Genomic DNA, 23722 nt, shown 5'->3' on the forward strand with positions numbered 1-23722 from the left:
CGCTCGTGGTGATTTCGGAATTGGGTCAAATCAAGAGACAACAGCCACACCCTCGTCTCGGCCGTCAGTTGCTACTCGCTCTCGACCATGCTGCCCCACGAATTGACCCTCCGCTCCTACTCAGATGCATCGCGGCGCAGCCAATGGCGCCCTTGGTTCCCCCATCCTGCCACAACATAGTCATTGAATGCCAGTCACCTGCTGCTCGCTGCTCACAGTAGCCAGGCACTAGACTGCCCACTGAAGGTACTCGACACTAAAGAGCGAAGTTTCAACAATAGCCGCGCTCCTCTTTTCCTTTCCTCTTCCACACAGTTTCTGGGTCGGCTCAGCTCAGCTTCGACCTTCTCCTTTCTGGAGCGTGTGTGTGCATGGTATCCATTCCTTCTTCCTCTCCCGGTCATCGTTGCAGGCGATGAAACATCCTCCCTCCTCGACCGTCTCGACCGTTGCAATCCCCGCTCCCCGTTCCGCATCCGCGCCTAGTCTCTAACTTGTCACTTTGTTACCCGCCGTCTTCACCTGCTACCGCTCTGCCGACGACCGTCCTACCCCTCTTGGCCTGACCAGACCTCGCCCCCCCCGGCTCCCGCGCCGCTCACCTTTAAAAGACGAGAAAGACACAAGCGCAGCCGCCCAGAGTCCGAGGCCGAGCAGAATCGGCGGGCTCGTTTGAGACGGCGAAATTATAGTACGAGCGCTTCGCCAAACCTTGAGGCTCTGCGGTGGCCAGCGACGCGCTCGATTGATACGCCCAAGCTACAATGACCAGGCTCATGCCGACTGCCATATCTCGCAGCTCGTTCGCTGTCTGGTGTCTCTTGCACCACTCTTGACGGCATCCCGCAAACCTATCAGCTCTCAGAAGTGCTATGTGCCGTTTGACCATCACGGCTACCTGTCGAAGCTCATCTGCCACCACGCCTAGATTGGTCGCTTTCACGACTGTCCCTGTTGTCCGCTCGGGACGTCCATGTCCGCGCCTCAGTCGGTCGCCGGTTCTGCTCTGGGCGTGTTTACTCAAGCCGAGCTGTTGACCCTCCAACACCAACAGCAAATCATGGCTCAAAGAAGTCACCAGGGCGGCGTCCCGGCTGACCGTGGTCGTGGCACGAGCCGGCAGTCGCAGCCCAGTTCCCGTGCGGTCAGTGCCGCCAGCAGTCAGAGCATGCCCGGTCGCGTTATGCTGGATCCCCACAGTTTGCAAGCCCTCCATACGCATCTGGAGAATGTCATGAGGACCATTCAGCGGCGCATCGAAGAGGTATGAATACTACCCCCAGGAAATGGAGATCCCGTCTAACGTATGGCTGGCTAGCTCGAAGACGCAACGGAGCAGTCGGTCAGAAATTCCAGCGGTCGGGCGGCAAATTCCATCCAAAATGCAGACCATGAAATTGCCCGAATGCGACGAATCATGCAGGACATAGACACTCTCGAAGAAGAATTCCAGAAGATCAAGCGGATCCGGGACAAGATCAAGGCCATCAGAAACAACGTTGATCAGCTCAGCGAAAAACTCGACCGCAGTCGCCCAAGTGGACACGGCTCCGGAGGGGCAAGACGACGATAAATTCACCGCCCGCTGGCGCAGATGACACCGAATTTCTGGGATGCGTGCGATCAACAACCACACAGAACTAGCATCAGGGCCACGACGAATGCGCTCTTCCTGTTTCCGACCATTCTACGCTTCTTGAGGTTAGGGTTCCACTCGATACGGCCATCCTCGGATTTTCAATATTGTCTTATCACTTTCCTTTTCGACGGCGAACGCAGAGATGGAAGCCTCACGGCTGGTCATGGATTAACGAACTCATGTTTGATGAACTGTACGAGTATCGAGGGGTCATTTGTTGCCATATCACACCAAGTATTTGCTTTTCCCCGGCGCTGGAGGATGAGCCGATGGCGAATTTGTGCATTTGACTGGCCGACTTGAAACCGGTATTTGGAAGCTTTGGTGTGATTATAATATTATGCTACAGGTGTCAAGGCTCACGCCACAAAAGAGACACGTCCAGGCACGGTAATCTCTGGAAGCAAGAACGTCGGAACCAGACGATCGATATCGACTTTATGAATGGTGATGATCAACCATCCTTTGCACTTGGCTCCAATTTCGCTTCACCCCCCCGATCCCTCTTCGTGCCCACCGGAAACCGTTTGACGGTGTTGCATCGGTGGCACCTGATCTCAAGGACATCTGCCCACGCTTTCTTGCCATTCTTGCTTGGGTTGGCAATAGATTCAATGCTTGTCTTTCCTGGAATGAGGAGAGCGTCGCACCGCTTGCAGATGGAATGCTTCACGTCTGGTGAAAGGCGGATTTGTGATTTTCGAGACACTCCACGAACTTGCATGAGAAGTCGACTTGCATCATCCGAATGTGATGAAGTCGTATGCCCGCCCGTCGTAGAGGTGCCATCCACGACACTTGAATTAGGGCTTTCATTGGAGGCCCCGGTTCTCGCCGTAGCTAGATATGAGGCAGCCTGGTGAAGGAATGAGAGTCTCGAGTGTAGGTGTTTCTGGGGGACACCGGGGCCGCCACTTTTTGACGGCTTGTCTTTAGCCATTGAGGGGATTCTGTGGCTGGCTGAGGATTCACGTGGCCAATCTTCATAGTTGTCTTCCTCACTGCCCAGTGGTGTCTGCGGATGAAGCAGTCATGATTCACTCCCAAAAAGATCCAGGGCGCAAAAGTGGGCGAGCAGGGACAAGGCTGTGCCTGACTAAGCAGGGCTTGGCGAGTTTGCGCGGCTGCCTTTCTGGCTCGCTCCTTGCGCGCCGCTGAAAACAACCGAAAACATTCGCACTTCAGCATCATTTCTTTCTCACTTCTCACTTCTTTGTCTGAAATCCATCATCCTCCTCCTCACCTTCTCATCGAGTCTGTCGCATTGCGATTCTTAGAGACACTGCCTGGCTGTGTCATTGAAACTTTTATCGCTGTGCCTATTGCGATCTTTTAGACAACCCCTTGGGTCTCGCCTCACCCTCTCTTCCCTCCGCCCGCGAGGTCACCTTCAGCCTCACGGACCACTTCATCCACCATGTCTGCCGAAGAGGATCTCATCGACTACTCCGACGAGGAGCTCCAAGCACCCGAGGCGCCGGCCGCCGGTGCCACGAATGGTGCCGCGAAGAAGGGTGACCTAACAGTCAGCGGGGGCAAAACAACCGATAAGGGAAAAGGCAGCTACGTCGGCATCCACTCGACCGGCTTCAGAGACTTCCTGCTCAAGGGCGAGCTGCTCCGTGCCATCACCGACTGCGGTTTCGAACATCCATCGGAGGGTTAGTCATTCATCCATCCCTGCAAGCAAGACGTATATCCACCCTCCTGGTTGTTCCTGCTGCGAGCGCGTCCGTCCATCTCCAAAACAAGAAAAGAAGAGCAAAGCAAGATGAGCAAGATACTTGAGACTGCACCTCACCGCGGATGCGATAGCTTCCAGCCAGTGGTACCACGGTCGAAGCATGGCGGGCAATAGAATGCCACAGCCTGATCTCGTCTGCCGGCACCTTCGAAGAAAGTCGCAATTCCAGGACATTGTTGGCGACAGCAGAAAGCTTGCGGGTGCATTTCCGAGTTGGCATGCTGAGAATTGCTGCCAAACACAGTGCCGCGCAATAGCGAAACCTACGTTGTGGCTGCGCAGGACAAGAGCTGTCCTGGAGTTGCGTTGTCGCTGGCTCGTTAAAAGAGCCAATGAAGAGATGGAATTCATAAGACTGCGCTTGCTACATCTGGACTGCATATATTCGGGAGATGGACGGATCGACCTGCGATGCTCTTTTGTCGTCTTCACACATTCATTGTCGAACAAAGTCTAACATCATCGATCTCCTGCAGTCCAACAAAAGTGTATTCCACAGGCTCTTCTCAGTGTCGACATTCTCTGTCAAGCCAAGTCAGGTCTTGGTAAGACGGCAGTTTTCGTCCTGACAACTCTGCACCAACTGGAACCTGTTCCTGGCGAATGCTCGGTGCTGGTCATGTGCCATACCCGAGAACTCGCGTATCAGATCAAGAACGAATATGCCCGATTCAGCAAGTATCTACCCGATGTGAAGACGGCAGTCTTCTACGGTGGTACACCGATCCAGAAAGACATTGAGCTCCTCAAGAACAAGGAGTCGTTCCCGAACATCATTGTCGGCACTCCGGGTCGTCTCAATGCTCTTGTCCGCGACAAGTATCTCTCACTCCGCAATGTCAAGGCGTTTGTGCTCGATGAATGCGACAAGATGCTCGACCAGATCGGTAAGCAATGTGACCCGACTCTTCCACTACTTGTTTCTCACAGCCGGAACCATAGATATGCGCCGCGACGTCCAAGAAATCTTCCGAGCCACTCCGACCGAGAAGCAAGTCATGATGTTCAGCGCCACTCTTCCTCAAGAGATTCGACCTATTTGCCGAAAGTTCATGAGAAACCCTCTCGAGGTCTTCGTGGACGATGAGACGAAGCTCACCCTCCACGGCCTTCAACAATATTCCATCAAGCTCAGCGAAGGCGAGAAGAACCGCAAGCTCAACGACTTGCTGGACAGCCTCGAATTCAACCAAGTCATCATCTTTGTCAAGAGTACCCTTCGCGCCACTGAGCTGGACAAGTTGCTGCGTGAATGCAATTTCCCCAGCATTGCCGTCCACTCCGGTGTCAGTCAAGAGGAGCGGTAAGTCTGCAACCAAACCGGGTCAATCACCGTTCTAATCTTCCCTTTAGGATCAAGCGCTACAAGGAATTCAAGGAATTCAATAAGCGTATTTGTGTTGCTACCGACGTCTTCGGTCGTGGTATTGATATCGAACGTATCAATCTTGCCATCAACTACGACTTGCCCGCCGATGCTGATTCGTACTTGCATCGTGTTGGTCGGGCTGGTCGATTCGGAACCAAGGGTCTCAGTATCAGCTTTGTCAGCAGCGAGCAGGACGAGCAGGTGCTCAAGGAGATTGAAAAGAGATTCGACGCCCAGGTGCCGGCTTATCCGGAGGGTGGCGTCGACTCGAGCACGTACATGGCGTCCTAGACTGTGAAAGGGCGGAACGAACAGTGACATTTTGTGCCAGTGGACCGAAAGGTTGGAGGCCGACAGTCACCGTGGACGTATGCTGTATTACCAGATTGCTGGAGGGGAAGCAGCCAGGTTCAGGGCACGAAAACACGGGACCACAATTCAGATTGATCACTTATGAGAGCCTGCAACAACTAGAGCTAGTCTTTGCACGGCAAAATCCTAGACTGACGTAGTGAAAAGTGATTTTGATGCCACCCAATATTTCTGCTTCGGTCCATACCTATATATTGTTTCTTGCTTGTTTCGTCGGTGGGCACTTCGGCGGTCCAGCTGTTCCAGCAGTAGAGCTGGCACTTGGTCATGGATTCGGACGGTTCATGAATTAATTACACAGTATGTACGGAGTAGAACGGCACGAATAGTCCTTTTCATCCTGTATTTTATCTGAACATAGCGGTCACGTATTTATACTCAATCTACGAAGGGTCTCCCTCTCTCTCTTTCTCTTTCTGTCTCTCCCCGTGTGTGTGTTTCTATATTTATATATGTGTGTGTCTATTTTATATTGACGGCTCCGACAGGAAAGGCGAAGGACATTCATAACATCCTGCCCCCGCCGGCCGGCCTTCTAGCAGTTTTAATTATGCATCCAACTTCAACTTCTCGAGCAAGCGATCGATCTTGTCCAGCAGGATCTGGTAATCCACCGCCATGGCGGCGAATTCGTCGCCCGCCAATTCGCCGTCGAGGGTCCGCACGGCGCCGGAGGCGAGGAGGGCCTGGATGGATTGCTGGTCTGGATTGTGATTGGGATCTTGATCGACGTCTGTAGACGGCGCAGAGGCGGCGGTGGCCACGGACGGAGCACCGCCGGTTGAGGGCGGGTTCAGGACCGAGGACGATGCTGTTGAAGGCGTGGATGTCGGTGTCGGGGTTGCGGTAGAAGTCGACGCGGACATGTCGACGCCTTCGTCCTCGTGAGGGTGTTTGGGATCGGTGCCCCAGCGTGGTAGTGGCTGAGGGGGCTTCGCAGGTGCGTCTTCTGCACCATTCTTGGTCCGCCCTTGAGACTCAGATTGGGCCTCATTCTGTATCTGTGTCTGTGACTGTGACTGTGCAACCGCCTCCGCCATGGCGGCTTCCTCGTCCATGACGTCCTCGAGCCCGGAGTCCTCAAATCGGAGCCGAAACCGCTCGCTCAGGTAATACCGAATATCATCTAGCAGTTCGATGCTGTCGGTCTCTTCTCTGCGGGTGATCCGCTCGGCGCTCTCTTTCACGAGCTCCGCGAAGTCGGGCGTGTCGATGAAGGCTTCCAATCGATATGCAATGTACCGGGCGGCGAATTCCTCCAGGCGCTGGACCCGCGTGAGCCAGGCCGCACGGAGAATTTCGTAGATGTCAAGTTCATCGTCTGCGGGTTGGGAGTTGCTGGGTCCATGGGGTGTGTCTTTGGATTGTGGTGGCGGCTGCAGTTGGGACACGTTCTCCTGGTCCACCATTTCAGGTGACAGGGCCGAGGAAGCGGGCATCGCGATTGCACTCCCATTGCCCAGGGAACTAATCACCAATGCGGCCTTGGCTTTGACCTTTTCTAAAAACAGCATGTCCGCCGCGAAAAGCACGTCCACGGCAATGTCTAGTCCAAAGTCCGCTTTCTCGGTATACAAGAACGTGAGGATGATCTCGAGCACGGCCGGCGAGCAGTCTATCGAGACGATCTGAAGGTGTGGGGTGGGTTGGGCTTCCAGGAAGGACGACGAAAACATTGTATTGAAGAACTCCGAGCGCATGAGCATGGCCTTGTGGGCCGGATAGATTTTCGAGCGGCGGGGTTTGCGTGTACGCGAGGGCGAGCGCGACCGGTCTGAGTGGGAAATGGGAATGCCGAGGGCGTTGGTCGAGGATTGACGTTGGAGGTCTTTGTTTGTCGGTTCGGGTACGTCTCCTTCATCTTCGGCTTCATCTTCGTCCTCGTCGGCACGGAGGAGGATGTCCGCGAAGATGCCGTTGTTGCGGTCCCATTTTATGTCGTCCGCCCGTGAAGATTCGATCTCGATGGCGTGTTTGATTACGTTGTCGCGGAACCATCGTTCCAGTTGGTCGCGACCTCTTTGTACTTCGTCTTGGCGCCGTTGTCGTGCCAGTCGACGGTCATTGCCGTCGAGGATTAATTGCGAGAGGTTCTGGATCTCAAGATGCTTGCTGATTCGATCCACCCCGGCGAGGATTTCCGAGTCGGTGAAGCCCGTGCCAGGACCGCCGCCGAGATCTCGTGGGATTTCTCCGAGGTACAAGTGCTTCAAAGCGATTGCGAACGACTGCGGTGGAATCGTGGGTGCTGGTTTCCAGACTTTGGTATCTGGTGCTTGGGCGAGTTTGCTCTGGAAGTAAGGTGATCGGGCCGAGAGGATGAATTTGTGGAGGTAGAATGTTTCGCTGGCGGTGATGACCGTGATGTCGTATGTCTTGGGATGGTCTCGGGTCAGCAACGAGACCAGATGTGACGCTAGTGGCTGTAGAGGGTCCGTCGTTTTCGAATAATCGTATTGTAATAGTAAGTTTCGTATCCGGTCGTTCAATGCATTATATAGACACCTACAAGGGAGTTAGTGTCTTCTCGGTTGCCTGTCGAAGTGGACTCGAGTGGTACCTTTCGCCCTGGAATGTATCACGCTCGCAGAGTGCGCCAGACTCAAGCAATAACTGGACAACTTCATAATGCCCACATAAACTAGCCTTCCTGGAGTCAGCAGACGCACACCGACAAAAACATAGTAGGGTGGCGACGAGCAATGCCCGTGAAAACCCAAAAGCAAGACTTACCAGAATCAAAGGCGTATAATCGTACTGATCCTTTGCATTAATATTGGTACCCTCCTGGATCATCTCCTGGCAGACCTTGAGGTCGCCTCGTCGGCACGCATCGCATAATTTCTGGAAGTTGACACTGAAGTCGAGGGGATTGTCTTCCTTGAGAATGCCCTCTTCGATCAATCTCCTCTCATCGAACAGGTTGCGCTCGAGTTGGTCTTTGCGGAGGAGTCCATTCGCAGTCATTGTATCAACCCTGTTTTGGAGGGAAGTAAAAGCCAGTGGCAACAGCAGGGCGTGGAGGAATCGAGGAAAAGAGGAATGGAAGAAGTGCAATTGTTCGTCATATCGAAGCGTTGCCGGCGTTAAGATTAGATTAGATCCGATCAATCAAATCGCCTTAGCGCCACTCCTCGCCTCCGCAGCCCACATTCAGCCTCGCTTTGAATTTTGGCAAGGCTGTGCCCAAATTTCACTCGATCTTTGACCCACCACAGCGTATTTCGTCCTGGAGCCACCACAACACGAAGGCTCTCACCTGAACAAGAGAGAGGTGCTCCCACCACGATACCACTTACAGCGACGTTATCTCGCCCAGCATGGCTGAACAAGATGGCTTCCTCCACCTCAGCCGTCCTCTGGGTCCCACCGCAGTCGGCGCACAACCCACCACAGCGCCTCTTCGAGTCGTGATCCAGCCGCAAGTATGTTACGTCGGGGAAAAGTGCAGCGCTACATCCCGCCGCCGCTGCCGAACTCGAACACTAACACCGATGTCTACAGGCCCTCTTCTCGATCCTCGACCACTGCCTTCGCCGCCCGCCAGACCAACAGCGTGTTATCGGCACCTTACTAGGCACGCGGTCCGACGCAGATGAATCCCAGGTGGTGGTGCACTCGTCTTTTGCCGTCCCGCACACCGAAACCACCGACCAAGTCGAGGTGGACATGGAATACCAGAAGGCCATGCTCGCTCTGCACCTGCGCGCAAACCCCAAGGAAGTGCTGGTCGGATGGTACGCAACGAGTTCGGAGCTGAACACATTTTCCGCCTTGATCCAGAATCACTACAGCAGCCAAGGGGAGGGCACGTTTCCGTACCCAGCCGTGCATGTCACAGTCTCGAGCCAGGCGGGCCAGGACGTCGAGGTCAGGACGTATATTTCCTCCCCCGTGGGCGTCAGTCCGGAACGGGCGGCCGATTCCGCGGCCTTCATTCCGATCCCTTATACGGTGAACTATGGCGAGGCCGACCGTGCAGGGCTGGAGGCCGTGGAGACTGCGAAGGAAAGTGAGAGCAGGACGGCGACGATCCTCACCGATATCGAGAACCTCGAGAAGTCACTTGAAGATACGCTGGGTATGCTGGATCGAGTGGCCAAGTACGTGGAGAATGTCATTGAGGAGGAAGCGGAGCCGTCTACTGCGTTGGGACAATTCCTGCTCAACACGCTGGCTTTGGCGCCCAAGGTCGACCCCGCGGAGATTGAGAAGGACTTCAACAACCATATTCAGGATGTACTGACCGTCTCATATCTCGCCAATATGATCCGAACACAGATGGATTTGTCAAACAGGTTAGCGACCGCACAATTGACCATGGGTGGCGGAGAAGGCGCACAACAAGGTGATAACAAGGAAGGGCGAGGCGACCGAAGACAGAATAGACAAGGTGGACAACAGAGACAGAACAGGGCAGAGAGTTTCTCGATGGCCTAAAATAAGGGAGACATTTGCCGCGAAAGCAGCATTCTCATATTGGCGGCTATGGAAATTGTTCTTGAGCTATCGGCAGTGATGTTCACAGGACATGTCAGGAGATGGTGCGGAGATTGTCTCCAAAAGCACATGGCTTTTACCATTCTCAAGGGATGCTCAGACCGAGCGATCGTCGTCTCGAAGCTCATTGCGGTGGCTCTGAGATGGAAATGACCTGGGACGCTGGTGTGTAGGCATACCGCGGCTGGGAGGAAGAGGCTCAAAAATATGCATGCACGCTGGAATATGCTTGCACAGATAGATCACCCAGTCAGAACTGGGTTCTTGAATGAGCCATATCGGCCCTGTCGCTCTTCGATCTGGCTTGTAGCTTAGCATTCCGTGGTGTGATGACCAAGCTGCTTGACTGATGTTGGCCACGTAAGGGGGGCCGGTGTGTTTTCGACTCCGGGTCAAGCCCAGATAAGCAGACCGAGTTTAATTCCGACTTGTATGGACGACCGAGACCAGCACTGCAATCGGGACTGCCGGAGACCGCGCCATGTTGTAGACAGGTTCCAACTGCCGCTGATGTCCGTGGAAGAGAAGCGCGAGAACGCTCAGGTCATTCTGCGAGTGAACCAGGCATGGATCAGACTCATCTTCCTGTCGCCCCTCGTCACGTGGACTGCTTCAGGGATCAGAAGTTTCTCCCTTTCAATTGCCCTTCTTCAACCCACGTCACTCCTCGCCCGCTTACTTGCCCTCTCCTCGCCATCGTCCTCGCTGCGGGCACCGGGCGTCTTCTCCTTTCCCGCTTCACTGAGCGTACTTGGCCCCTCGGCCTCCTCTCTGTCCCTCTTCTTCCTTCGCCCTCTCCCCCTCCCCTTTCCCTTCCCTGTGCCTTCCTCGCCCACAACCTCCCCGAGATTGACTAGATCCCCAACCGCCAGCTTCGTACCCTCTCGCCCCTCATTGGTATCGAAAAGCTTCTTCTTGTTGTCGATGTCCCGCTTTTTCTTGAACATCTCCTGGACTCTTCCCAGCTTGATAGAGTCGCGACGCAGCACGAATTCAAAGTCCGAGAGCTTGAGTTTCGCGCGGCCGGAGTACGTGGCGACCGAGACGGCATCGTGGCACGTCTCGATGATGAAGTCGGTGAGCATTTCATCCAGCACGCGCAAGGTCTCGGGAAAGGGGTGTGTGAACGGAGTGGGCGGGTGGGTTGTGTTGGGTGTATTCGGGCTGGAGAGGTATTGACGCGAGGAGGAGCCCAGCGGGTGTACTATATCCGGGTGCGTAGGCGCACCGTAGGCGTAGAGGAGCGAAGACAGCTCGGGCCCAAAGTTCAGGTTGTTCTTGTGCCGGCCGGCGCGGGCGCGTGGCTCCATTATGGCGGATGCGACTAGACGAGGAGAGGAAGAGGTCGACTAAAGGCCACTCCAAGGGATATAGACATGGAGCAGGTGGAGAAGGTCACATGCATATGGGGCGCATCTGTCGCATTTGACGTGGAGGGATAGTCCAGCAATACATATACGTGCTTCTTTAAAGTGACAGTCGATTCACGACCATGGAAGGATGTGGCAGGGTTCGCGCACCTCACCGTAGTCGCGGGTACGGAGAATCAAGGCGGAAGCAGACGCAAGCGTAGAAATAAGCGAAACTCTCCGCCCACGGCGTCGGATCAACTCTCAATAAACCACGTTTCAACATCCCAGCATCCTCGAGGACTGGCCATCTGTCTACTCGTACGCTGAACGACAAACCAACGAGGATACCCAGTGCATTCACCTTTCCTCTCCCTTTCTCAATCGCCCGGTCTCTCGGAGTTTGATCGCCTCCCATCCATCTTCTGAGGCCCTGATATTTCAACGTTGGGTGGAACAGGAAACCAGTGCGACAAGATGGTACGTATATTCCTCAGCCAGCCAAACCAGCAAGCCGATTCAGTCGCATTTGATTTCATGGGCCCTAGCAAATGGAGAGAGAACTCCACGATCCCATGGGACAACGCAGAGCCCGAAGCATACGGACAAATATTGTTCACTTGGGAATCTGGCACAGACAAAAGTGACTGACCCGTGGGCCTTGAATGACAGACAGCGATATTCAATTTCCAGTCCCTCCTCCTGGTGATCATCCTCCTCGTCTGCACGTCCACATACGTGCACTCGATGGCCCCTTCACTCATGGATCGGAATAAAGACGGGTAAGGTCTTCCCACTCGAGCGCGCTCACTCTACTCCTGACGTCTACTCCGCCCGCCCTCGCCGCACAAGGACTGTCTGATGGCGATGTATGCTAATCATGTTTGATCACGAGCAGGGCGCTAGGAATATTCTGGAAATGCGCACGTATAGGCGAACGGCTAAGTCCGTATGTTAGTATCATCTGCGTTGCTATGGCGGTGAGTGTTGGAAACCCTTCAAGTGCTGCTCTCGTGACATTGCACTTCCCGCCATTTCCTGCACGAAACTGCTTGCCGTTGCATCCGGAGTGAGGGTGGTTTTTGACGTCTACTTCCCAATGTGCGCAGTCGGAACCTCTTTTGAAATACTTGATCTCTTGCTGACCAGAAGGGCACAGTGCTCCATCATGCTGGGCTACTAGGACTGAATCCCAGACTGTGCCCCGGACGATTGTTGCATCAATACGTTTCTTCTTCTACTCGACATATATGTATGGTTCATTCACAGCTCGGGAAAGGAACCGGAACAACGACAAAGCACTACCTAGATACGCCCCCCAGAATCCATCATGACGACCTCTGTGCGCAATGCCATGTTACATCGGGTCCTAATCCCTGTACCGGAGAATCCTTGGTCATGTACATGAATCTGGTTTCTCTTTCACACATTACCAGTGCGATGTCCCACCCTAGCCCATTATCACTCGAAATACCAGGCCGTGAACTGGAAAGAGAATAACCGTGGAAGAGATGTCGTCGCGTCATGGGTATCGTCACTGCGGCCTCTGACCTGCCTTATTTGCAAACTCCCGATTCATTACAAGGAAAACCTTTTCTTCACCTTCTGCTCGATCTCCACGGCCCGCTGGAAGATGACGCTGCCGCCCGTCCCGAAGCCGCTCACCATTCAATCCATCTACTTAGTTGCCGCCTTCCATGAAAGCAAAGACGTCCGACTCCATCTTGCGTCTCGTCCTTCCGTTCCTCCCGGCGACACGTTGCATCTGTTCCTTCTCACGAAATACGAGTTGGTCCTTCCTGGCCTCGATGACCGGATTCTTCGGCGCACCCAGAAATTCTCGAAACGTCATGGTAGCTTTCTCCGTCTTAACCTGCGGATCTCCTGGTGCTTCAAAGTCGATGCCCAGCTGCACGTCCGTAGTGACTAGCGCTTCTTCCGGGTAGCGGCGCACTTCTTGGTGAGGATTGCCAAATCTCTTTTTGCGTTCGGCGCACTGGTACAACAGGAGGTTACCCATCAGTTTCTTCTTCGACGGTCTCGTGCTGGACGGTAAGATCCCCGCTGCTGCCAAGCGGTTGGCTGGGTCGGTCATGTCGAGAGAAGGATCGATGTCAAATAAGTTGCGAGATCTTTCGGGTCGTTGCCAGAGTGGGTCGACACGGGGTGGAGGAAGTGGCTGGAAATCACCCTCGCACTCCACCTCTTCATCCTCGTCCTCGGAATCAGACTCGAACATGACGAGCATGGCTTTCAGTTTCTCAATTGCTCGCGCATCATCTTCTTTGACATCGGCCGTCTTCTTGCTCACAATCCTCGGACGAGAAACACTCCGAGACTCAGCCGGCGTCGTAAGTGGGGAAGCTCTTGGGCTAAGACGTCCTCTTGTTCCGAGCGTCGAGGGCGACTGAGCATCTGAGGCGCTCATGTTACTTGCTGCGATGGTCGTCGATTCGGCTGATCTGGAATTCGGCGAGCCACGCCTCGAGTTTGAAGGCCGAGAGTGCGTCGTTTGTCGTGGCTGCACATGGTCTTCGTCGTGCTCTTTTGATGGAGAGTCCTCCGGTAGAAATTCATCCTCACTGTCAGGCAATTCGCTGGCCGTGTTTTCGATATCGTAAAGCCGCATCGCTGATACTTGATCACCTCCCCCATTGGCATCATTCTCCCGCATGGTCTCGCCTGCAGCCCCTAAGGCCGCCATCTGCTCATTGGGTGTGGCCAGGGAGGGCGCTTGTGGTGCAGGGTCGTGGGCGGACGCCTCGCACTCCATCGGGTCCGCAGAGTCGTCCTTTTCATCGATTTGATTGACGACCACAGAGCCAGATGGGTGTTGGTCTTTAGCCAGCGACCTGGTACGCTTATGAGTGTTAGGTGCGAGCGCATGCTTCCGATTGACCGGCTGGACTGATTTTGCCTTGCTAGCTGTCTCTGGTTTAGACGTCGCGCTATTTCCCAGCGACATAGCGCGTCCTACCTCCGTAAAGCCATCCTGGTTCACAGCTGATGGCGTGGTAGCGTCGTCTGCGGAAACTCGTTCTGAGGCTGCTTCCTCCTGCAGTCCGGGGTTTGTCAGATTCCTGAGGGGATATCGGTCTTCCTTAGGGGATCCGGTGTCGGGCATGTCAGCCGAAAGACCACCTGCTGATTTCCGACATCCTTGTCGTAGGTTGGCGATAGCAGCTTCTCGTACTTTGGAAGAATTCTTCTGTCGCTTGTTCGTTACGAACATGACATCTTCTTTGGTCGATCGCTTACGTAGATTAGCACATGCTCTTTCCTGGCGTGATACACCTGGTGTAACAGACGCCTGGTCAATGCTCTGAACATCCCCTAGTGATGGGCCGGGCAGAGACAAACCTGTAGAGTCGTCCGGTGTTGTGCATAGTGGTTCTGTCACAACGTACGAAGGGTCAGGGACTCCGTCGTTAGGAGCTTTATCAGGGTCCATCTCCTCTAAGCAGCCCCTGCAACGCTTTGCTGGACTGTAGAGCCGTAGACGGCACAACTCGCACTTCTTCAAGGCCATTGAAGGAGATTTCGAACCGCGTCTGTTCGAGATCTGACTCTCAGAGTCTGCACTAGATATCGTTCCCGCGTCCCGAGGCGGGCTCACGGGCTGCTCAACGTCCCTTGCAGAGGTGGCTTCTGGTTTGTTTCTCCCCAGGGGCGGGCGGAACAACAAACCGCCTCGTCTAGCAGCCCCGGCGCCCCTCGTGCGAGCTGGCGGTCTCTCTGTGGTATGTTCTGGAGCCACGTGTGCAGTGCTAGATTGTGACGTAGACTGGCCCGAGGTGCAATGTGAAGATGTTTGCTCAGCTTCGGACTGTCTCACTGGGTGCCCAGCTGGATAGGCTCTAGACGCTTTGAGTGCCCGCTTTGCTAATTCTTGTTCGAGAGCATCAGGAGGTGGCAAGCAGATACCAACGGCAAGCGAAGGTTGTGGCTGAACTGGTTGAGTCGTAGCTTTGTCTGTGTTTATTAGACGACTCTGGAGTGCTTCTTGTCTGTGAATTGGTAGACTGGCGGTTGGCTGACCGCTTTCGGTGCAATTTCGCGACAGACGCCCCGTATCTGTCGGTGATTCACCAGAAGGCGGTGCCTGGGCCGCAGAATCACACATGCGCGAATGCCTGACTTGCTCCTTACTGTAGTGCTCGTGACATGATTTTGCGGACCGGTCGTGAGTGTAGGGGCATGTGCCACTCGAGTGGAACTGGCATCGGCCACCTGTCTCGAAGCGAGGACACAGAAACTCCCTGAGAGAGTTGGGCCCTGGATGTTCACACGAGTCTTTTACAGGTTGCCAGGCAGCTACTCCAGTCTCTGCATGGGCGTAGAGGCAACGCGCACTGGGCAATCTGCAACCCCCTTTAAACTTCCAATACCAGCAGGTAATATGTCTGAGTGATGCTTTCCCATCGATGCCCACATAGAGACCAGTGTCTTTGTGTGCGTACTTACATTCCCATGTCTGCCGAGTGCACGAATCTTCTCGCCATCGCGGACAAGTGAAATCTTTAGCTTCTGTTTCATTGCCGCGAGGAGCCACGCGGCCTGTAGTTTTGTGCGCAAAGATGCAATGAGCCTCTATGAGGCGGCAGCCGCTGTGATTCCAACTCGGACAGGTGATCTGCTTGTACCTATCTGCTTTATTAACCATCTGCGCCGACATAGGAGGCTTCATGCCTGGGTCGGTCCGTGACAGCTGAGCCTCGCGAGGTCCTGAAAGAGGTGACTTCATGTGGGGAGTTGAAGTGTGAAGATGCGCCGCATGAGAAGTAGAGGAGTGTGCCATCCCGTCCATTTGCTGTCCAAAATTAGGGTGCCAATCCGGCGGCTCGATTGGTAGCGGACGCTTGTCACGCTCTCGAATTGAAACATCATCGCGGACGCCTGGATGTACAGAAGGACGGCAGTCTTGTGAAAGGTCCTTCAACCTGGTTTTAGGTTGAGGCAAACCTAAGCCTTTCTGCATCTCTTCCTGCGCTCGCCTCTCTAAATGTTCTCTGTCCGTGTGATCGCGGTTTTGGGGTTTATCATCTCTTAACCCATGCTTGACCCGAGGAGTTTTTGTGTCTTGACCTGTTTCACCTACGCCCGCCTTGACCGGCGAGGAAGTGCTGACTTCCTGCCTTACTTTTGCGCCGACGACTCTCACAGCCTCGCGCTCTTTGGAAACCGCATCTTCGACGGGGCTTGGGCCTGTCGCTGGGTTCGTCGCCGCAACCTTTTGCGCACTATTCGCAAGAGAAGCTCCATCCATCCCTCTGCTGGACTGATTTACATGATCTGTCCTGGGCCTGTTGCATCTTTCAAGCGCATCTTCTAGATAGCGGAGGTACCTCGCATCCGTAGACGGAGCCCCGATCTTGTAGTCAGCCCAGCTCATGCGAGGCCGGTGTGTAGATAATGGTTGGTACGAATCAGTCACAGGAGCTCTCTCGGGTCTTCTGAGGTCACTGCCATAACGAGATTGGCACGGTCTGTAAGACTCGGAGCGTTCCGAACCATGCGGTGCAACGTCTCTGTAAGAGTCTACTCGTCGCAATGGTGGTGGTGGTGGACTAGTATTTTGCCTCATTGAACGGGGCGCAGTTGGTGGTGGTTTGTCAAAGATCTTTGACTGGGATGCGGTATCCTCTGGACATGCTTCCTTCACAGAACTTGCAGGCTTCGACGCCGATGCTGGGCTTGAACTATCATGTGCGACCGGAGTCAATGGTCGACTCGGCCCAGAGGAATTGTTGGCAGGAGACGGAGGGGAATAGTCCACCCCGGTTGAGTTCTTAAAGCCTCCATCTCCGGGCATATTGGCTTGGTGTAATCTGCGCAAGGGAGTGTCATGTCAGGATACTCCGCAGATCTCGGGTGAAGGCAAAGGGGAACTGGTCAGACGCATTTGTTAGCAATTGATGCACACCAGTGTTGATGTAAACGAAAACCAATTGTGAAAGTCCATTGCCTCAGGTCTTTTCAGTTTATCTGGGTCTTCACTTTGCGTCGATATGGTTGCTATGACGAAGAGGGCAGCACTCTCACTGCAGGACGCCGACAAAGCACGTGCAAGGCGCAGAGGGCTCGCAGAGATCATGCGCTCCCAGCAATCCGAAACCACAACTCCGTCCTGCGGTGTATGGGACCCATGGGCCATGTACGCTGCTGCCATTGACAGAAACATCCATGGTGCGTGGAGATGCAAGCCCCATATTAGCAGCGCTGGTTTGTTCCTTTACACAAAATCTCCAAGGATGCAATCTAATAGCTCAGAGGGCACCATTCTAGCCTGATTACTGTGCCTTCAGGACAGAGGGTTTGTAGAGATGCGGGTGCGCAGGGACGCGACTCCGGCGTTGCACTTTCCTGTATCAGCATACAAAAGCGGCCCTCACGACAAGCAACCGCTGACCGACGGTGATCAATCAGACCTTTTACCATTGACTCATCTTTGTAGCAGTTGGGCGGAGCGGGCGAGCGATACACGCCGGAGAAGGAATATACATAGACTCACTGGAGAGATTAGGCCATGATACCCGGACATTAGTTGTCGCGCCGCAGTCTGGCTCGGTCCCATGGTTCACCCGCCATGCACGGGAGTTGGGTTTCGATATTGAGCGCAACGGCTAGCAACATGCATTTGACGCAGAAATTTCTCTTTATAGGCGGGGTGGCGACCCGGCGGTGACAGCGGAAAGACGGGTGAAAGGAGCAGATAGATCAAAACCTAGGTCCCCACTACGATGTAGAGACAACGGACACTTCGTTTGGTCATAAGGGAGATAGAATCTGTAGTACCTATTTGCTCATTATGTAGAAGAGGTCTGTAGGCAGCTCGGTGGCTGTTTTGAGGGGAAAATGGTGATTTAAAGGTGAGGCGTGATTGAGGTCTACCTTTCTTAAATACCTAACTCGAAAGTGGAGAACTCGCAACGCTAGGGGCAATGTGCGACTTCCCCGGTTGGCTGCTGTCTGGATTGGACGGGAGAGCAATCGTTGACGCCTGAGACTTGCGTTGAGAGGCTAAAGTAGCCGAAGGCAGGGCCCGTTCCAAGTGCATCACAACCGTAACAGGGCGCGATAGCGCGTGATAGGGCGCAATGGGGCGCAAATGGGTCACAACGGAGCGCGACAAGGATCCCAGCAGTGCAAGTACTGAGAGCCAATACACTTGTCACTGCAGCTATCTTTACTGATACGAGGACACCATCATACATGTGCTATTGAGACACACTCCTGCCTGCAAGAGCGGGGATTGCATCGCCGGCTTCGATCTCAGTCTCGCCCCCAACCCCCTCGTTTTCTGCGACACCGTGACTGGCTTGCTGGGCTGCCTTAGCCTCTGTCAGTGCGTTCTCGACGGCTGTATTTGCAGTTGGCCAGCCCAGGGCTTTGTCCATGCCTTCGGGCATTTGGCGCTCATCAATGCACTGTTTTACCAGATCGGCAAGCCGAGTCTGGTCGTAGTTCTCGAGCAAGAATGCCCACCCCTTCTCAGTTGGCTGGACCTCCCGCGCCACCATCATGTGCCAGATCTTTGCCGCAGTCTCCTCCTCGCCATGTTTCATGAAGCCGCAAAGTACTTCGCTCCAGGTCCGCTCGGTGGGCATGCATAGATTATGCTCGATCATAGCTTCAACCACATAGACCGCTTTTCTCAAAAAGAACCGACTTCGTGCGTAGAAATGGATGAATCCGTTCCACATGACGTCATGTTTGGCGCAAGCCAGAATGCTTTCATCCTGCTGTTTGATCATGTGCATTATCCAGAACCACAATGCTGACACGATGCGTTCGTCGCGTTGGCAGAGTACATAAGCCCAGATGGTGAATCCCAGGACTGCTGGTGGAGGCTCCTCGAGTCTTTTCTGCAGGGTGTGCTGAGGCGGAAGTGCGTTGACGATACCAAGCTTGACCAAAGGCGTCCTGTCGTAAGCTCTGTCATAGATGGCCAGGAGATGTGAGACGGACGTCTCGGGGGACAGTTTGCGGTCGATCGTGCAAACCACCCTCACAATATTCATCATGTATGTCACCAGGTAAGGATACTGGTAAAGGTCCTCGTGTCTGTGGATAGAAGACATCATGGCATCCAGCTTCTCGCGGTCATTCTGCTCAAAGCTATTCTTGAGTAGCATAAGGTAGCCATTCGCTTCAACACATATATCTCTAGCTTCCATGAACCGGAAGACTTCCCATGCCACTTCAGGCCTACCCAGCTCGAGTGCTCTTTCGAGAATGCGGTTGTGCACTTTGAAATCCATCGGCAGGCCGAGTCCAACCAGCCTAGGGAGCGCCCTGAAGTTGGCCACAGAGTCAGACTCGTCAATTGTGTCGATGGAAATAAGGTTGGCACAACGCTCAAGAATTCGCACCTTATGTTCCTCCCTCTGATCTGGAGGGATCCGCGAAAGGAATTCAAGTGCTCGGTCGGTGTCGCCAAGTTTCGTAAAGTGGTCGACTATGACTAAAATGACTCGCGGTGATATGTCCTGGTAATTCTCGATGATAGTGTCGACGATGTTTTCGATATGCTCGGGGCTGTTGTGCCGCAGGAAAAGGACCAGGAAATACCAGGGCATACGTTTGGTGTCCGAGGGCCACGTCCAGATGCGCGAGACCCGCTCGATTTGCTGCGCGAATAGTTCTTGGAGGTAGACGTCCCCATCGATCTCGTCTCGGTATGCCTGATCCAAGAAACAAAGGCATTCACACCGATGTCTCCAATCTCGAGGGAAGAGGATATCAAGGGAGAGCATCAGAAGAGTTCTCCGAGCACTGTCGACCAGACATCCGAGCATGATGGTCGCCAGCTGCAACTTGTTGCGTTCTAGCACCGCGGTCCAGGCATCACGGAGCTCTTCAAGACTGCGATCACCGACGAAAGTAATAGCAACTTGTCGGTGTACATCGAAATGTTGACGTGCCTTTGGCAAACCCCCCTCGTGCCACAGGGAAACTACCTCCTTGTAGTACGTCCACCAAAACGCGCGGAATTCGTCATGTTTTGTCGGACTAATGCCCTCGGTTTCAGGGGAGATCGTTCTCCAACCCGGCGGAAAGGACCATTTCGGCGAAGCTGCGCTGCCCAAACCAAGTGCTTGAGGATCGGATACCGCCTGCGGGCCTGGCCGCTTGAGTGCGACGAGATGTTTGGAAATGGGTCTGTCTATGTGGCCAAAGATCCTTGTCGCGTGGTATTCGACGCTTCGTAACCTGTGATCTAGATCCTCCGTCTGCTTGCCCACCGACTGTCCGCTAGGTTCTACAGGCGAATGAGCTTCAACGGTTGAGTGCGTAGAGGCATCTGGCTCCGGCAGCCTGATTGATGCCGTGGGCTGCTGAGGAGGCGATTGTCTGTTGTCGAAGGCTCTTTCAGCAAGGCGTTGTTCGTTGAGCTCCGCATCTCTGTGTCTAGAAGAAGCGAATCTGGACGAATTGTGGAATCGAGCTTGGAACCGGCATCGGCATCGGCACCGGCCGTAGATTGGAGAGTTACGGTGTAAACATCCTCGTAGAACGATGGTTGAATTAGTGAACATTCAGGTTCGCAGACATCTGGCTCTAGATCTTCTCCTAGAGATGGGAGTGGAGGATGAAGAGGTGGACCATTGATAGCTGTCAGTCGGGCGCATGCAGGTATCGCTAACAGTCGAAAATCAATTCACCTCGACTGAAAAGCGCAGCTTCTTTGGGGAAGGTTACCCGAGGCTGCACGCCCCATAACTTATTCTCCTCCAAATCAAGAACAATCACTTCTTGTCGCGGAGTCGAGGAAGCGCCGTCATGTCGGCCACACATACCAGTCTCGATGCCGCCGCCATCGATAGGAAGGCCCGGCTCGCAAAACTTGCGGGAATAAAACGCAAGCATCCTGTGTCTGACGCACCAGCCTCCAGTCTACAAGCAGATACAGAAGAAGTAGACGGAACGGAAAATTCCTCCAAGACCACGACTGATCGCTATCTCTCGGGGCGAAACTACGATACAGCAACCAAAAACGCCAAGCTTGGCTTCGAGAATGCGCCCGTCAGCGCTGAGGTTGGGACTTTGGAGGAACAAGCCGATCGCATAGCCGCTGCTACTGCCGAACAAGCCGCCAAAGACGAGGTCGAAGCAGAGAAAGGCATTGACCTTTTCAAGCTGCGGCCGAAGAAGCCAAATTGGGATCTGAAGAGAGACCTGGATGAGAAAATGAAGATTGTGAATGTGCGGACTCAGAATGCCATTGCCCGGTTGGTTAGGGAAAGAATTGAGAACGCAAAAAAACAAGCGCTGGAGAAGGCCCAGCCTGCGCGGTCAGCGGGTCAAGATGCGAGTGATGCGGAGGAGGTGGGCATTGAAGGCAACACTCTTGTTGAAGGAATACACCTGCGAGAGCAAGAAGAGGAGCGAGAGGCCGCCCGTGAGAAAGAAGAGGACGACATTCCCGATTGAGTCTCTCCCGTCGTGCTTTAATGATCTGTGACGACAACAGCAGCACTGTCCTGCCCAGAGCCAGCAGCTCTGGCCCGTTGACGCCCCAGGATTGCCCGCCATCCAGCGAGATGCGGACTATACTCTCGTGCCTTCCCGTAAGACGAAACCTGCCTTTGAGGCGCGACATCTTGCTCCTTATCGCCCCTCTTAGGATAGTCCTTCGGCGGAGGAACCCAGCTACAGTCACGATGCCGTCAAGCGATGCAGCCAGATCTGAAGGGGAAGGTTTAGCCACGGCGTCGCATTGGCTGCCACGAGAGGATATCTTGACGATGTACGCTGCACCCTAAGCAAGCAGCAGGAGAACCATGCATGCCATTACAAGCGGCGGCCAGCGGGATAAAATTTCCAAAAAGCCAGGACCTCGGGCAGAATTTGGCAACCAACTGCGAATCCTACAATACTCATAGGGTGTGATAGAACAACGGAGCCACTGAGTGATCAACAATAGTCCACCAACGCCATGCGGGCTAATACAAAATAACCGACCGAGTCATACTGCTTTGACTTCCCCTTGGTATACAAACCATCCAATCCAATCCAATTCCACATCAGACAGAATCACACCGCCATGCTTTACATGTTCATGGCCTGCGTCAGCGCTAGCCTCTTGCTATACGGACTTGGACTTCTTTGCTTCCTCTCCCTCCTCTGTTCTCCGGCCCCCGAGGGGAAGTCGAATTGAGGCATTGGGCGCTTTTCGTCGTCGCCATCCCGTCTCCCACGTGGCCTATCATGGATATCTTCACCGTCAAACGACTTCCTCTGTCTGGTGATCTGGCTCTTGTCCATACTTGGGCTGTTACTACGGCTGCGATGGCTTCCGCGGCGCATGGAACTTGGCCTACCACGGTTGACGGGGCTGATGGTGCGGTAACGTCGGCTTTTGCGGTGCGACCCGGGCTCTCGGCGGGGTGACCGGGGTGATCGAGAATAAGAACTGGAGATGGAGCGGTGTCTTCGTTTCCGCGGTGCATCTGGGGTGGTTGAGCGGTCTCGGTCTGCATGACCGCTTGTCGGAAACCTGTCTCCTTGTCCTCTTGACCGGCTGCGCGATAGAGGCCGGGACCTGTTCGTCGATACAGTCGATATTGAATCTGAATCTGAACTTTGTCGGGGAGAGTCTGGTGTGGATGACCGAGGTCCCTCGCGCGGCACCTCGCGTTTGGATCGTCTTGCATTGACCTCAGCCAGCTGCTGATCCGCCACCCCTTTGCTAGATAAAGTCAGACAAATAATACTTCGTGAAAGTCACATTGAGGATTTGCTACCTGTTAAGCAGATTGTTTGGTGTATCGCTCGCGAGCTTTGGCACTAATTTTGGGTTGGACAGCTGCTGCGTCCTCGACGGTCTTGAGGCATATGGTCGTTCTTGTACGCTTGCTTTGCACTCGTAGCTGTAATGGCGTACAGGGCCGGTTAGAGAGACGTCACAGCACCGAAGGTGGCAGAACTTATCCTTCTTGAGACATTTCTGGCAAACGGTGTTGGTGGTGGCTCTTTGCGGCCCCAGGCCGAGAAGTGTACGATATCGGTTCATCAGAAGTTGGCCACTTGAACCCAACAGATCCAAATATTTGGCAGCGGTCTCACAAGAGACGGTCAAGGCGCCACGTCAATCGCAGTCGCTTCCCAGACGACAGTCTTGTGTTGTCAGAAGTTATATGAATGGACAAGAGCCGATGTATGAGTACCTGCTGATGCCGAGATGATTGCGATGAATGTGAATATACTGCTGCCTCGATTGCGATGCGGCAGCCAGCGATACAGGTACCAGAGAAATACTACCCAAGACCAGACCCGACTGCCAAAGTGCTGCAAGTCAAAAAGCTAGATGAAAGAAGCTGGGTCTGCGACAGGCAGCGACAATCCTGGGGCTCGTCGAGGCAAGAGAGAGCGAAGTGATGAGGGCAGAGTCACCCAAGCCAAAGCCGGCTCGCTCGTGATTGGGCACGTGCCGACTGTCGAAAGGCACTAAAGGGCAAACTTCGCTTACCGGCACCGCAAATACTTTGATCCGTCGCCTTGGCATTTCACATCACGGCCTTGCGAACCATGTCTGTGAACGACAACTGATCTCGGTTCGCTGGCGTCGTCGACCTGTCTTCTTCCGGTGGTGATAGTATGCCAGTCATTCCCGTTGGCCGTGGCACCATGGCTTGACTTTTTCTACCAGACTTGCTATTACAGGCTCCCACACTCCCAACCATCTAACATCTCCACTGCGTACCGCAGCCTTAAAAACACTAAAACCCCCATCATCGAGCTGGGCA

At 54.1% G+C, this 23722-nt stretch overlaps 11 protein-coding genes across 11 annotated transcripts; 4 read left to right on the top strand and 7 right to left on the bottom strand.

Annotated features, from left to right (window-relative positions):
* Positions 1–973: 973 nt before the first annotated feature.
* On the top strand, positions 974–1573 carry G647_05387 (uncharacterized protein; the record flags this gene model as incomplete). The annotated part of the gene is made up of 2 exons (XM_008729718.1): positions 974–1264; positions 1319–1573. 2 exons carry the CDS (start codon positions 974–976, stop codon positions 1571–1573), a joined length of 546 nt encoding a protein of 181 aa, XP_008727940.1.
* A 735-nt stretch (positions 1574–2308) lies between these two features.
* On the bottom strand, positions 2309–2455 carry G647_05388 (uncharacterized protein; the record flags this gene model as incomplete). Its single annotated transcript, XM_008729719.1, has 1 exon — positions 2309–2455. The coding sequence occupies one exon, from the start codon at positions 2453–2455 to the stop codon at positions 2309–2311; it is 147 nt and encodes a 48-aa protein (XP_008727941.1).
* Positions 2456–3056: 601 nt separating this feature from the next.
* G647_05389 (ATP-dependent RNA helicase sub2) lies at positions 3057–5043 on the top strand (the record flags this gene model as incomplete). The annotated part of the gene is made up of 4 exons (XM_008729720.1): positions 3057–3300; positions 3860–4270; positions 4326–4686; positions 4737–5043. The coding sequence occupies 4 exons, from the start codon at positions 3057–3059 to the stop codon at positions 5041–5043; spliced, it is 1323 nt and encodes a 440-aa protein (XP_008727942.1).
* A 629-nt stretch (positions 5044–5672) lies between these two features.
* Positions 5673–8091, bottom strand: G647_05390 (uncharacterized protein; the record flags this gene model as incomplete). The annotated part of the gene is made up of 3 exons (XM_008729721.1): positions 5673–7629; positions 7685–7770; positions 7858–8091. The coding sequence occupies 3 exons, from the start codon at positions 8089–8091 to the stop codon at positions 5673–5675; spliced, it is 2277 nt and encodes a 758-aa protein (XP_008727943.1).
* A 353-nt stretch (positions 8092–8444) lies between these two features.
* Positions 8445–9564, top strand: G647_05391 (eukaryotic translation initiation factor 3 subunit F; the record flags this gene model as incomplete). Its single annotated transcript, XM_008729722.1, has 2 exons — positions 8445–8549; positions 8629–9564. The coding sequence occupies 2 exons, from the start codon at positions 8445–8447 to the stop codon at positions 9562–9564; spliced, it is 1041 nt and encodes a 346-aa protein (XP_008727944.1).
* A 710-nt stretch (positions 9565–10274) lies between these two features.
* Positions 10275–10934, bottom strand: G647_05392 (uncharacterized protein; the record flags this gene model as incomplete). Its single annotated transcript, XM_008729723.1, has 1 exon — positions 10275–10934. The coding sequence occupies one exon, from the start codon at positions 10932–10934 to the stop codon at positions 10275–10277; it is 660 nt and encodes a 219-aa protein (XP_008727945.1).
* Positions 10935–12654: 1720 nt separating this feature from the next.
* G647_05393 (uncharacterized protein) lies at positions 12655–14424 on the bottom strand (the record flags this gene model as incomplete). Its single annotated transcript, XM_008729724.1, has 1 exon — positions 12655–14424. The coding sequence occupies one exon, from the start codon at positions 14422–14424 to the stop codon at positions 12655–12657; it is 1770 nt and encodes a 589-aa protein (XP_008727946.1).
* Positions 14425–15287: 863 nt separating this feature from the next.
* On the bottom strand, positions 15288–15509 carry G647_05394 (uncharacterized protein; the record flags this gene model as incomplete). Its single annotated transcript, XM_008729725.1, has 1 exon — positions 15288–15509. The coding sequence occupies one exon, from the start codon at positions 15507–15509 to the stop codon at positions 15288–15290; it is 222 nt and encodes a 73-aa protein (XP_008727947.1).
* A 2681-nt stretch (positions 15510–18190) lies between these two features.
* On the bottom strand, positions 18191–20512 carry G647_05395 (uncharacterized protein; the record flags this gene model as incomplete). Its single annotated transcript, XM_008729726.1, has 1 exon — positions 18191–20512. The coding sequence occupies one exon, from the start codon at positions 20510–20512 to the stop codon at positions 18191–18193; it is 2322 nt and encodes a 773-aa protein (XP_008727948.1).
* A 244-nt stretch (positions 20513–20756) lies between these two features.
* On the top strand, positions 20757–21407 carry G647_05396 (uncharacterized protein; the record flags this gene model as incomplete). The annotated part of the gene is made up of 1 exon (XM_008729727.1): positions 20757–21407. The coding sequence occupies one exon, from the start codon at positions 20757–20759 to the stop codon at positions 21405–21407; it is 651 nt and encodes a 216-aa protein (XP_008727949.1).
* Positions 21408–22025: 618 nt separating this feature from the next.
* Positions 22026–22989, bottom strand: G647_05397 (uncharacterized protein; the record flags this gene model as incomplete). Its single annotated transcript, XM_008729728.1, has 2 exons — positions 22026–22665; positions 22721–22989. 2 exons carry the CDS (start codon positions 22987–22989, stop codon positions 22026–22028), a joined length of 909 nt encoding a protein of 302 aa, XP_008727950.1.
* Between the last annotated feature and the right edge of the window lie 733 nt (positions 22990–23722).

This window comes from Cladophialophora carrionii (assembly GCF_000365165.1).
Source record: "Cladophialophora carrionii CBS 160.54 unplaced genomic scaffold supercont1.4, whole genome shotgun sequence".
NCBI classification, from domain to species: domain Eukaryota; kingdom Fungi; phylum Ascomycota; class Eurotiomycetes; order Chaetothyriales; family Herpotrichiellaceae; genus Cladophialophora; species Cladophialophora carrionii.